Here is a 12,654-nt window from a genome sequence, read left to right as displayed (position 1 = left end):
TGGTAACTATGGTCATTTACTCGAATAACTTAAAAAATATACTGTATATTCATATATGTATACATTTTTTATATCTGTGTCCATATTGTCCATGACTTTCTAGTGTATAGACCATATCGTTCAAGAGGAAATAGCATAATTAATGAAAAAAAGCATCTAATCAAGAATGGCATTATTTTCATGTAACTCTGCAACTCTTCCAACTATTGACTTTTTTCACAACTAATACCAGTTTGGCGCCAAAACAGTTACAACAAAGACATAAAAGTGTGTAAAAAAATATAAAGGTGTTTTATGCTGAAACCCTCATATTAAACACCAATGGCATTCACTAAGTTGATGGTTTATATTTGGATAATATTTTACAGGTTTTTCATTCAATTTCTTATTTTAAAATCTTATGTGATTATTTTATACATTTTACATGTGATAAGGCCACAGAGGGCCATATATAATTACAGACACCTGTGATAAACTGAAGTACCCAAAATGACCTGTAGATGTCATCTGATAAAATACAAAAAAAAAAACTACCAAAAAACTACCAAAAACTTTGAAAGTTTCCAGTATTATACAGTACTGTGCAAACGTTTTAGGCAGGTGTGAAACATTCTGTAAAGTAAGAATGCTTTCAAAAATAGACATGTTAATAGTTTATATTTATCAATTAACAAAAATGCAAAGTGAGTGAACAGAAGAAAAATCTACATCAAATCCATATTTGGTGTGACCACCCTTTGCCTTCAAAACAGCATCAATTCCTCTAGGTACATTTGCACACAGTTTGAAGGAGCTCAGCAGGTAGTTGGCCCAAACATCTTGGAGAACTAACCACAGTTCTTCTGTGGATTTAGGCAGCCTCAGGTGCTACTCTCTTCATGTAATCCCAGACAGACATGATGATGTTGAGATCAGGGCTCTGTACCATCACTTCCATGACTCCTTGTTCTTCTTTACGCTGAAGATAGTTCTTAATGACTTTCACAGTATGTTTGGGGTCGTTGTCATGCTGTAGAATACATTTGGGGCCAATCAGATGCCTCCCTGATGGTATTGCATGATAGATAAGTATCTGCATGTACTTCTCAGCATTGAGGAGACCATTAATTCTGACCCAATCCCCAACTCCATTTGCAGAAATGCAGCCCCAAACCTCCACCATGCTTCACTGTTGCCTGCAGACACACATTCGTGATCCGCTCTCAGCACTTCGGTGAACAAACTGCCTTCTGCTACAGCCAAATATTTCACATTTTGACTCATCAGTCCAGAGCACCTGCTGCCATTTTTCTGTACCCCAGTTCCTGTGTTTTCGTGCATAGTTGAGTCGCTTGGCCTTGTTTCCACGTCAGAGGTATGGCTTTTATTTTTATTTAAAAAATGTAGCCCCTTTTTCTCCCCAATTTCGTGGTATCCAATTGTTAGTAGCTACTATCTTATCTCATCAACTCCCGTACGGGCTCGACGAAGGTCGAAAGTCATGCGTCCTCCGATACACAACCCAACCAAGTCGCACTGCTTCTTAACACAGCGCGCATCCAACCCGGAAGCCAGCCGCACCAATGTGTCGGAGGAAACACTGTGCACCTGGCGACCTTGGTTAGCGTGCACTGCGCCCGGCCCGCCACAGGAGTCGCTGGTGTGCGATGAGACAAGGACAAGGACATCCCTAACGGCCAAACCCTCCCTATCCCGGACAACGCTAGGCCAATTGTACGTCGCCCCACGGACCTCCCGGTCGCGGCCGGTTGCGACAGAGCCTGGGCGCGAACCCAGAGTCTCTGGTGGCATCCGGGAGGCCTGGAGGTATGGCTTTTTGGCCGCAAGTCTTCCAGGAAGGGCACTTCTGAGCATACATCTACGGACAGTAGATGGGTGTACCAGTGTCCCTCTGTTTTCTGCCAATTCTGATTGTGAAGGGAAGTAAGCATGATGTGTCTTTCATCTGCTGCAGTAAGTTTCCTTGGCCGACCACTGAATCTACGGTCCTCAACATTGTCCGTTTCTTTGTGCTTCTTCAAAAAACATCTGGAAACCCCTATCTGCCTTGATATTTCTGCCTGCCTTGTTGATGCAGTATAACTACCCTGTGTCTTGTTGCTGCGCTCAGTCTTGCCATGGTGTATGACTTTTGACAGTAAACTGTCTTCAGCAACCTCACCTTGTTAGCTTACCTGCCTAAAATGTTTGCACAGTACTGCACCCTCCCTTTGCAACCCTAAGCGAACCACATTACTTTTCAAGAATCCTGAGGCGCTCATTTTATTTACATACAGTCCTAGAGTTGTTCAGCAACTTTGAAGAACAGACAAGCTTTAGAAAATGAACACACAATAAACTCTGCATGAGAGGAGAAACTAAAGTTTACCACATCATAATACATAGTAATAATAAATAGTAAATACATCCATCTGAAAGATTAAGACACCATTGGGCAGCCCAAGGCAGAGAGAGAGAGAAACTGACAGGAAGTACTAGTCCTTACATGGGTGTTACAGCCTCACCATCTCACCACCTGGCTGCTGTAGTCCTCTGTGGTGGCTACACCTCCCACCTCCTCCCCTTCCACCCCCTCTATCTCCCTCTCCTCCTCCTCCCTCCTGGCTTTGGAGATAGAGGCTGTGTGCTGGTGTAGCCGCTGCCTCTCCTCCTGCCTCTCCTGCCTCCTCCTCAGCCTCTGCTCCCGGTGCTGTGTCTGGCGGCTGTACTGGTACCTCCGGAGGAATAGCTCCTTGGCGTACTCGTACAGCTCCACGTCCAGGGCGTTGAGCCCCTCGATGCGCCGCCGCAGAGCCCCCTCCCCCACCCCCACGCTGGCCGCCCGCGTGCTGTTGATCTGCGTGAAAGCCTGGATGAAGCGCAGACCGAACGTCCGCTCAAACAGGTACTGCGTCTTGCGCTGGAACTCGGTCAGGCCGTAGAAGGCCATGTTGCGGAGGTTGTTCTTGGCACTGGCTAGTAGGACGCGGCCGCGCTCCCGTTCGGCGCCGGCGGTGAAGGTGGAGACATTGTAGCAGCCCACCAGGCTGAGGTCGGCCAGCATGCGGACCTGCCGGTTGTTGGCCAGGTTGGAAGGGCAGTCCATGAAGTTGGTCAGCGTGACCCCGGTCCAGTCGTCGCCACTGTAGCAGGCGGGCAGTTCGTCCTGGGTGGGAGAGCGGCCGTCACACATGTGCAGGGCTGTCTTCCAGGTGGCGCCGCGCTGCACGTGCTTCCACTCGCTCAGGTAGCGGGAGACAGGGTCCCTTAGCATGGTGATGTAGTAGAAGTTCCTGCAGCAGCAAAGACAGAAAGAGACATTCGTTTCAATACTTGCTTCCTTTCCATGTCTCCTGTCCTTATCTTTTTTCCTCCGCGCTCTCCAATCTGTAATGACAGAACTTGGAAGTGGGAGAAGTGGGAGAGTCAGAGAGAGTGAGACTGGCACACGTCTTTCACTTTCCCTCCCTCTATCTAACACTCACTGATGAGCTAGAGGGTGGCAATGAGCTATAATTATTTGACCATGTGAGAGAGAAAAAAAGGTGGAAATGGGGCGATGAAAAGAGTGAAGAAAATATTATATTTCTCACATTTAAAAATAGCCAGCACTAGAACTCTGATAACGCTCTCTCTAAACAGTGATCCTAATGAGCTGAGAGCACAGTGCTCTCATTTTTAATACGGAATAAGAGATATCTCTCATCTTATTGCTAGGCCTCCCTAGCTCCTGAATATGCATAACTTGGTACCTTCCTTTCACTACATAACAAATAGCTACATTTAAGAAGCCTTTTTCATTGTGCTCTACTGTACTTTTTCATTGTGCTCTAATGTACTTTTTCATTGTGCTCTAATGTACTTTTTCATTGTGCTCTACTGTACTTTTTCATTGTGCTCTACTGTACTTTTTCATTGTGCTCTACTGTACTTTTTCATTGTGCTCTACTGTACTTTTTCATTGTGCTCTACTGTACTTTTTCATTGTGCTCTACTGTACTTTTTCATTGTGCTCTATGTACTTTTTCATTGTGCTCTACTGTACTTTTTCATTGTGCTCTACTGTACTTTTTCATTGTGCTCTACTGTACTTTTTCATTGTGCTCTACTGTACTTTTTCATTGTGCTCTACTGTACTTTTTCATTGTGCTCTAATGTACTTTTTCATTGCTCTACTGTACTTTTTCATTGTGCTCTACTGTACTTTTTCATTGTGCTCTAATGTACTTTTTCATTGTGCTCTACTGTACTTTTTCATTGTGCTCTACTGTACTTTTTCATTGTGCTCTAATGTACTTTTTCATTGCTCTACTGTACTTTTTCATTGTGCTCTAATGTACTTTTTCATTGCTCTAATGTACTTTTTCATTGTGCTCTAATGTACTTTTTCATTGTGCTCTACTGTACTTTTTCATTGTGCTCTACTGTACTTTTTCATTGTGCTCTAATGTACTTTTTCATTGCTCTAATGTACTTTTTCATTGTGCTCTAATGTACTTTTTCATTGTGCTCTACTGTACTTTTTCATTGTGCTCTAATGTACTTTTTCATTGCTCTATGTACTTTTTCATTGTGCTCTACTGTACTTTTTCATTGCTCTAATGTACTTTTTCATTGTGCTCTAATGTACTTTTTCATTGTGCTCTACTGTACTTTTTCATTGCTCTAATGTACTTTTTCATTGTGCTCTAATGTACTTTTTCATTGTGCTCTATGTACTTTTTCATTGTGCTCTACTGTACTTTTTCATTGCTCTAATGTACTTTTTCATTGTGCTCTAATGTACTTTTTCATTGTGCTCTACTGTACTTTTTCATTGTGCTCTACTGTACTTTTTCATTGTGCTCTACTGTACTTTTTCATTGTGCTCTACTGTACTTTTTCATTGCTCTAATGTACTTTTTCATTGTGCTCTAATGTACTTTTTCATTGTGCTCTATGTACTTTTTCATTGTGCTCTACTGTACTTTTTCATTGCTCTAATGTACTTTTTCATTGTGCTCTAATGTACTTTTTCATTGTGCTCTACTGTACTTTTTCATTGCTCTAATGTACTTTTTCATTGTGCTCTAATGTACTTTTTCATTGTGCTCTACTGTACTTTTTCATTGTGCTCTACTGTACTTTTTCATTGTGCTCTAATGCACTTTTTCATTGCTCTACTGTACTTTTTCATTGTGCTCTAATGTACTTTTTCATTGTGCTCTACTGTACTTTACCATTGTGCTCTATGTACTTTTTCATTGTGCTCTACTGTACTTTTTCATTGTGCTCTACTGTACTTTTTCATTATGCTCTACTGTACTTTACCATTGTGCTCTACTGTACTTTTCCATTGTGCTCTACTGTACTTTTTCATTGTGCTCTACTGTACTTTTTCATTGTGCTCTACTGTACTTTTCATTGTGCTCTACTGTACTTTTTCAGGAAGATTATCAATTTATCGAACATCCAATCCCTAGAGGATTTCTCATAAATCAAAAAAGGGAATATAGGCTAAAGATGAGCGTGTAGTCAGAGAGATCCCCTTTTATGTATATAGAATCACTTCTTCTAACACAGATCAACTCGCATTGCAGTATTTTCTACATTCGTTTTCTACATAGTCAAATAAAGTAAGGGAACCGTTTTGGGCACTGGGAAAAAATAGTAGCACCCCCTTGACAGGTAGTGACGGGAGTTTGAGAATTGAAAGCTGCAGCTACATGGAGTCAGACTGTGTCAAACATAGAGCGCTGCTTGTTTCCACTTTGAGATTCCTAACGGCGAGCTGCTAGAGATCTATGAGGAGCGGGTAGGAAAAGAGTAGACTGTCAGAGGAGACGGAGCTTCACGAAGCATTCACTTGTACATTCTGATGGAGAAGGAACAGACACTTTATAAGATAGATGCCATAGTCAACACTGAGTTGCTAACATTTTGCCGGAAAGGAAACTTGAGTTGCTTAACATTTTGCCTGATCAGAAACTGAATTGCTTGAACAGGATTTTCTCAACGGTGAGCAATGGCGTTGAGTAGTCAGAGTATGTCTCATGTTGTCTCTATTCTGATGAACAAATATTGATTTCTACCAAACCTCTTAGGGGTAATTGAGAAAAGTGAAATGTCAGTCTGCACCACTGAAGTGGTAATAATGGCTCTGTGACTGCCATTTAAAGAACCACCTGACTGTTGACCTTTTGGTGCAGGGGACACACACACCACCCTCAAAGGTAATTAGGAGATTATTTGTGAGGTGGCAGACTACCATCGACCAAGATTTTAATGTGTCAGCAGAAATAGATCCTAACAAAGTTTTTTCTCATGATACACACGCACACACTCCCACCGCTGTACAGAGAGATGGACACACACTCCCAGAGCTGTACAGAGAGATGGACACACACCCACAGCTGTACAGAGAGATGGACACACTCCCACAGCTGTACAGAGAGATGGACACACTCCCAGAGCTGTACAGAGAGATGGACACACTCACAGAGCTGTACAGAGAGATGGACACACACTCCCAGAGCTGTACAGAGAGATGGACACACTCCCACAGCTGTACATAGAGATGGACACACTCCCACAGCTGCTGCCTACACAGTGTTTCAGGGAAGAGGGCATTTTAGACCTCCATTACCTACAGATGTAGGACCTTTATTTGATCACCCTTTTGTTGCTGAGCATTTTCCTTCAGCGCAAGAATGATTTGCATAAATTCACTGAAAACCCACAGTTCTATTAAGAGTATATTACGTTTCATGTTACTACATTTTGACCAGCTAATAGCCTAAACACTGTTCAAGCGACATTATTGACACAGATTATTTTGCTGTGACAATATAATGTATTTAACGAGGCAAGTCAGTTAAGAAACAAATTCTTATTTACAATGACAGCCTAAGAACAGTGGGTTAACTGCCTTGTTCAGGGACAGAGTTTTAACTTGTCAGCTCGGGGATTCGATCTAGGAACCTTTCGTTTACTGGCTCAGCGCTCTAACCATCAGGCTACCTGGTTAGAGGCCCAATTAAGATCCTACATCTGGGCCGCTAACCACAGGACAGGCCCATCAATACGTCTCAGCACAATCCAGACATTCTAGCTCCATCCTCCTATTCTTCCATAGTGACCTATTGACATGAACGGGCGAATGTCAAAGCACTCCGATTACTCGTCTGTGTGTGTGTGTGTGTGTGTGTGTGTGTGTGTGTGTGTGTGTGTGTGTGTGTGTGTGTGTGTGTGTGTGTTCGAGCGACAGAGTGGTTGGGAAGGTCAGGGCATCAATCAACAGTTAATAGAGTCCGTCATCAAACAATGGAGTGTTCAGCTTTATCTTACTGTGCAAAACAACAGTGCACACACACATTGTTTCAACATGCACACGTTTGGCATGTAATTGACCTGGGACAACATCATATTCTGTAACAGGATGGATGTTGACTTACAGACTGGCTACACTCCATGCATTTACATATATACTGAACCAAAATATAAATGCAACATGTAAAGTGTTGGTTCCATGTTTCATGAGCTGAAATAAAAGATCTCAGACATTTTCCATATGCACAAAAAGCTTATTTCTCTCACATTTTGTGCACAAATTTGTTTACATCCCGGTTAGTAAGCATTTCTCCTTTGCCAAGATAATCCATCAACCTGACAGGTGTGGCATATCAATAAGCTGATTAAACAGCATGATCATTGCACAGGTGTACCTTGTGCTGGGGACAATAAAAGGCCACTCTAAAATGTGCAGTTTTGTCACACAACACAATGCCACAAATGTCTCAAGTTTTGCAGGAGCGTGCAATTGGCATGCTGACTGCAGGAATGTCCACCAGAGCTGTTGTCAGAGAATTGAATGTTAATTTCTCTACCATAAGCCATCTCCAATTTCGTTTTAGAGAATTTGGCAGTACATCCAACCCGCTTCACAACCGCAGACCACGGTTAATCACGCCAGCCCAGGACCTCCACATCCGGCTTCTTCACCTGTGGGATCATCTGAGACCAGCCCCCCCGGACAGCTGATAAAACAAAGCCCTTCTGATTGGCTAGGCCTGGCTCCCCAGTGGGTGGTCATGTGAAATCCACAGATTAGGGCCTAATGAATTTATTTCAATTGACTGATTTCCTGATATGAACTGTAAATTGTTGCATGTTGCGTTTATATTTTTTGTTCATTATACTTGTTTCATTTCTACAGCACAGAAAGAACTCCAATCACTTGAAGCTGACCAGAGAGAGCCTGAGCCTGAGGGCTTGTTTTACTGTGTTAGTGCCAGTCATCTATAAAATGGGATGAAATCTAAATAAAACAAGCTGTGAAACTGTACTCCAAACTATTTAACGCCAAATCGTATATACTCTGTGTGCTTATACATATGTTACGATCCCTTATAAATGACACTCAAACAATGCTTAGGGTCCATCATATTTTTCATCATTTCATAATTTATATAAATTATTTTTTTTTATCACAGAATATCTGGTGGGTTTATGTCAAATTGTTTTTATATTTTTGTAAGTAAATGTACATAAAGTGTAATATCGGGATGCAAACTCAAAATGTAATCCATTTCAACTCTATAACTGACATGGTACATGTCTTCTTTTTTTGAAGTCCATAACCATGTGTGTATAATTTAGTTTCAAAGAAGATTTGTTTAAGACTACCAAGAAACACTCTGTGTGGGACCATCTGTGTGGGACCATCTGTGTGGGACCACCGTTCAGCCCACTGCAGTAAAAGGCTCAATGCTGCAGGTACATGGACAGATCTAGCTTACCATCCTCAAACCGCTTCTTTAACCCTGACCTTAGATGACCGTCTACTCTACAACTCCCTCCCACTGTTTCAACAGCTGTAGCGGGCTGCTACTCCTCTAATTAATATGTGTGAATTCTACTGGGTTTCCATAATTGAATGAGACAGCTCGGATTCTATTAGCGTGGCTGGAGGACTGATCCTGTCTGATGACTTCATTGAGAAACAAACTACTATTCGCACAGAGCTCAATCAGAGAGGTGCAGGTAAATACACTTGATTGATTGATTGATTGATTGATTGATTGATTGATTGAAATGAGCCCAGCTCCTCTCTGTGTTGCTCTCACAAAATCCCTGTGTAACTTCAATTCAAGTTGTGTTACAACAAGGAATATGAACATGTACTGTAAGAAGCCGAAATAACTTAATATTCATAACTACGAAGTCACTAATATTTATTGAGATAAAATAGCAAACCAAGCAATATAGGGAAAGTAAGTAAATGAGCAACAACGTAATTCACTACTACATAATCATTTTCATTCAGAGGAACACCCCTCCTCATCTCCTGGCACGGTCAATGCAATGGTTGTGTCTAAAATGGCACCCTTTTCCATGTAGTGCACTTATTTTGACAAAAGTAGTGAATTGTTATAGGAAATAGGGTGCCATTTCAGATGCATCTGACCCAGTGGCAGAGAGGCCTCTATCCACCCTAATAAGATGAGTGCCTCTCAATCATTCATAACTGACCATTTCAACAGTGCATGGGAGCACTCTGGACAAGCAATCAATACTGCCCTGCCACAACTCCCAGTGTCTGTCTGATGGATGGTTGAATAAAGATAATTGGTCAAAGATTTTTTTTTTAACTAAATGGGCGAAGTTGGCTTATGGCATTTAACACGGCTTCAGTAAGCTATACAGTGTCTGCTGACCTTTTAGACATAGTTCTCTGGTTTAGAAATGTCTGAGGGGAACAGAGGGTGTTATGGGTACTCGGACCCATGGTAGTCGGGAAGATACTTGGACACAAACTCATATGATTAAAAAAATACAACTCTAAGAAAACAGTATGCTGCTATAACAGACAAAGCACCCAATGACTAACTTAAATGAATGGACGGGATACTCAAAACAGGAGCAATAGTTGTTGAAACACCTTGTATTGCCATAGACCTAGAATTATATTTCTATGTCTATGCCCCTCTTATGGCCTGATCTCCAAGTCTCCTTCATCTGCAGTGCAGACAGCCTCTCATTGATTTCCCGGAGTGTGTGGGGCGAACTTGACGCTATTGCTGTCTCCCTCTTGCCTCCCCTCACCTTCCCCTCGCTTGCTTAGGCTTTAAAGGAACTCACGCCGTAGAGGAAATGTGGAACATGGGATCAATATTAGCCAAGACAATTCTCATTCATTACTATTAAGGACACACACTGGCGTGATGAGGTGGAATTGAGTCACTTCGTGGAAAATGGCTCAAATCAAATACAATTGTATTTGTCACATGCTTCATAAACAACAGGTGTAGACTGACAGTGAAATACTTACTTACGGGCCCTTCCCAACAAAGGAGAGATATCATTTTTTTAACAATAAAAAAGAACAACAAGAGGAATAAATACACAATGTTGATGCACAGGGGAAATTGAGGTAGATATGTACATATAGGTAGGGGTAAAGTGACTAGGCAACAGGGTTGATAGTAGCAGCAGTGTATGTAATGAGTCAAAAGAGTTAGTTCAAAAAGGGACAATGCAGATAGTTAGCTATTTGGGTAACTATTTTGCGGTCTTATGGCTTGGGGTTAGAAGCTATTCAGGGTCCTGCTGGTTCCAGACTTCATGCACTGATACCACTTGACATGCGGTAGCAGAGAGAACAGTCTATGACTTGGGTGGCTGGAGTCTTTGACAATGTTTAGGGCCTTTCTCTGGCACCACCTGGTATAGAGGTCCTGGATGGCAGGGAGCTCGGCCCAGTATGCACTTCCCTCTGTAGTGCTTTGTGGTCTGATGCCAAGCAGTTGCCATACCAAGCAGTGATGCAGTTAGCCTGGAGCTAGCCTGGAGCTAGGCCCATCTCTGGGCTAGCTGAAGAAATCCATCAGATAATTCCCGAGCTTCAATACCTCTTTTGCCAATTAGCCTGGATCCTTTGCTGCCGACACGGAGCCCCGCCGATCCATCTCGACTGGCCTACCGACGTAACCGTCCCAGGGGGTTTCTGTCCCGAAGCAAGCACCAGTTAGCCTGGAGCTAGCCTCAAGCTAGGCCCATCTCCCAACTTAGCCAAAGAAATCCATCAGATAATTCCTGGGCTTCACTCACTGGATCCTATGATCACTCAGCTACACATGCCTCTCCCTAATGTCAATATGCCTTGTCTATTGCTGTTTTGGTTAGTAATTTTTGTCTATTTCACTGTAGAGCCTCCAGCCCTGCTCAATATGCCTTAGCCCTTATGTTCCACCCCCCACACATGCGGTGACCGCACCTGGCTTAAATGGTGCCTCTAGAAACAAAACCTCTCTCATCGTCACTCAATGCCTAGGCTTACCTCCACTGTACTCACATGCTACCATACCCTTGTCTGTACATTATGCCTTGAATCTATTCTTCCGCACCCAAAAACCTGCTCCTTTTACTCTCTGTTCCAAATGTACTAGACGAGCAGTTATTTTAGCCTTAAGCCGTACTCTTATCCTGCTCCTCTGTTCCTCTGGTGATGTAGAGGTTAACCCAGGCCCTGCAGCCCCCAGCATTACTCCCATTCCCCAGGCGCTCTCATTTGTTGACTTCTGTAACCGTAAAAGCATTGGTTTCATGCATGTTAACATTAGAAGCCTCCTCCCTAAGTTTGTTTAATTCACTGCTTTAGCACACTCCGCCAAAAAGGAAGGCAACCAAAAATCCTGAAAATTCCATCCCTAACTATAAAATTTTCCGTCAAGATAGAACTGCCAAAGGGGGCGGAGCTGCAATCTACTGCAGAGATAGCCTGCAGAGTTCTGTCATACTATTCAGGTCTGTGCCCAAACAATTCGAGCTTCTACTTTTAAAAATCCACCTTTCCAGGAACACGTCTCTCTCTCTCCACTTGTTATAGACCCCCATCAACCCCCAGCTGTGCCCTAGACACCATATGTGACACAAACTGGGACATGCTTATCACCCCGGACGTCCTACATTCTAAGCTAGATGCCCTCAATCTCACACAAATTATCAAGGAACCTACCAGGTACAACCCTAAATCCGTAACCATGGGAACCCTCTTAGATATCATCCTTACCAACTTGCCCTCTAAATACACCTCTGCTGTCTTCAAGCAGGATCTCAGCGATCACTGCCTCATTACCTGCATGCGTCATGGGTCCGCGGTCAAACGACCACCCCTCATCACTGTCAAACACTCCCTAAAACACTTCAGCGAGCAGGCCTTTCTAATTGACCTGGCTCAGGTATCCTGGAAGGATATTGACCTCATCCCGTCAGTAGAGGAAGCCTGGTTGCTCGTCAAAAGTGCTTTCCTCTCCATCTTAAATAAGCATGACCCATTCAAGAATTGTAGAACTAAGAACAGATATAGCCCTTGGTTCACCCCAGACTTGACAGCCCTTGACCAGCACAAAAACATCCTGTGGCGTTCTGCATTAGCATAAACTAGCCCCCGCGATATGCAACTTTCAGGGAAGTCAGGAACCAATATACTCAGTCAGTTAGGAAAGCTAAGGCTAGCTTTTTCAAACAGAAATTTGCTTCCTGTAGCACTGATTCCAAAACGTTTTGGGACACTGTAAAGTCCATGGAGAATAAGAGCAACTCCTCCTAGTTGCCCACTGCACTGAGGATAGGAAAAACTGTCACCACCAATAAATCTACGAAATCTACGATCTACGATCATTTCAATAAGCATTT

At 42.9% G+C, this 12,654-nt stretch overlaps 1 protein-coding gene across 1 annotated transcript in view; it reads right to left on the bottom strand.

Moving 5' to 3' along the window:
• Nucleotides 1-1,582: 1,582 nt before the first annotated feature.
• Nucleotides 1,583-12,654, bottom strand: part of LOC139414127 (heparan-sulfate 6-O-sulfotransferase 3-B-like) — a 31,309-nt gene continuing 20,237 nt past the window's right edge. The window contains exon 2 of the mRNA XM_071162007.1: nt 1,583-3,272. Coding sequence (XP_071018108.1) covers nt 2,501-3,272 — 772 coding nt within the window. The 3' untranslated portion in view covers nt 1,583-2,500. The remainder of the gene's footprint in view (nt 3,273-12,654) is intronic.

Source organism: Oncorhynchus clarkii, chromosome 7, assembly GCF_045791955.1.
Source record: "Oncorhynchus clarkii lewisi isolate Uvic-CL-2024 chromosome 7, UVic_Ocla_1.0, whole genome shotgun sequence".
Classification (NCBI taxonomy): domain Eukaryota; kingdom Metazoa; phylum Chordata; class Actinopteri; order Salmoniformes; family Salmonidae; genus Oncorhynchus; species Oncorhynchus clarkii.
The sequence above is the reverse complement of the archived record's forward strand: the minus strand, read 5'-3'. Positions and strand labels throughout refer to the sequence as shown.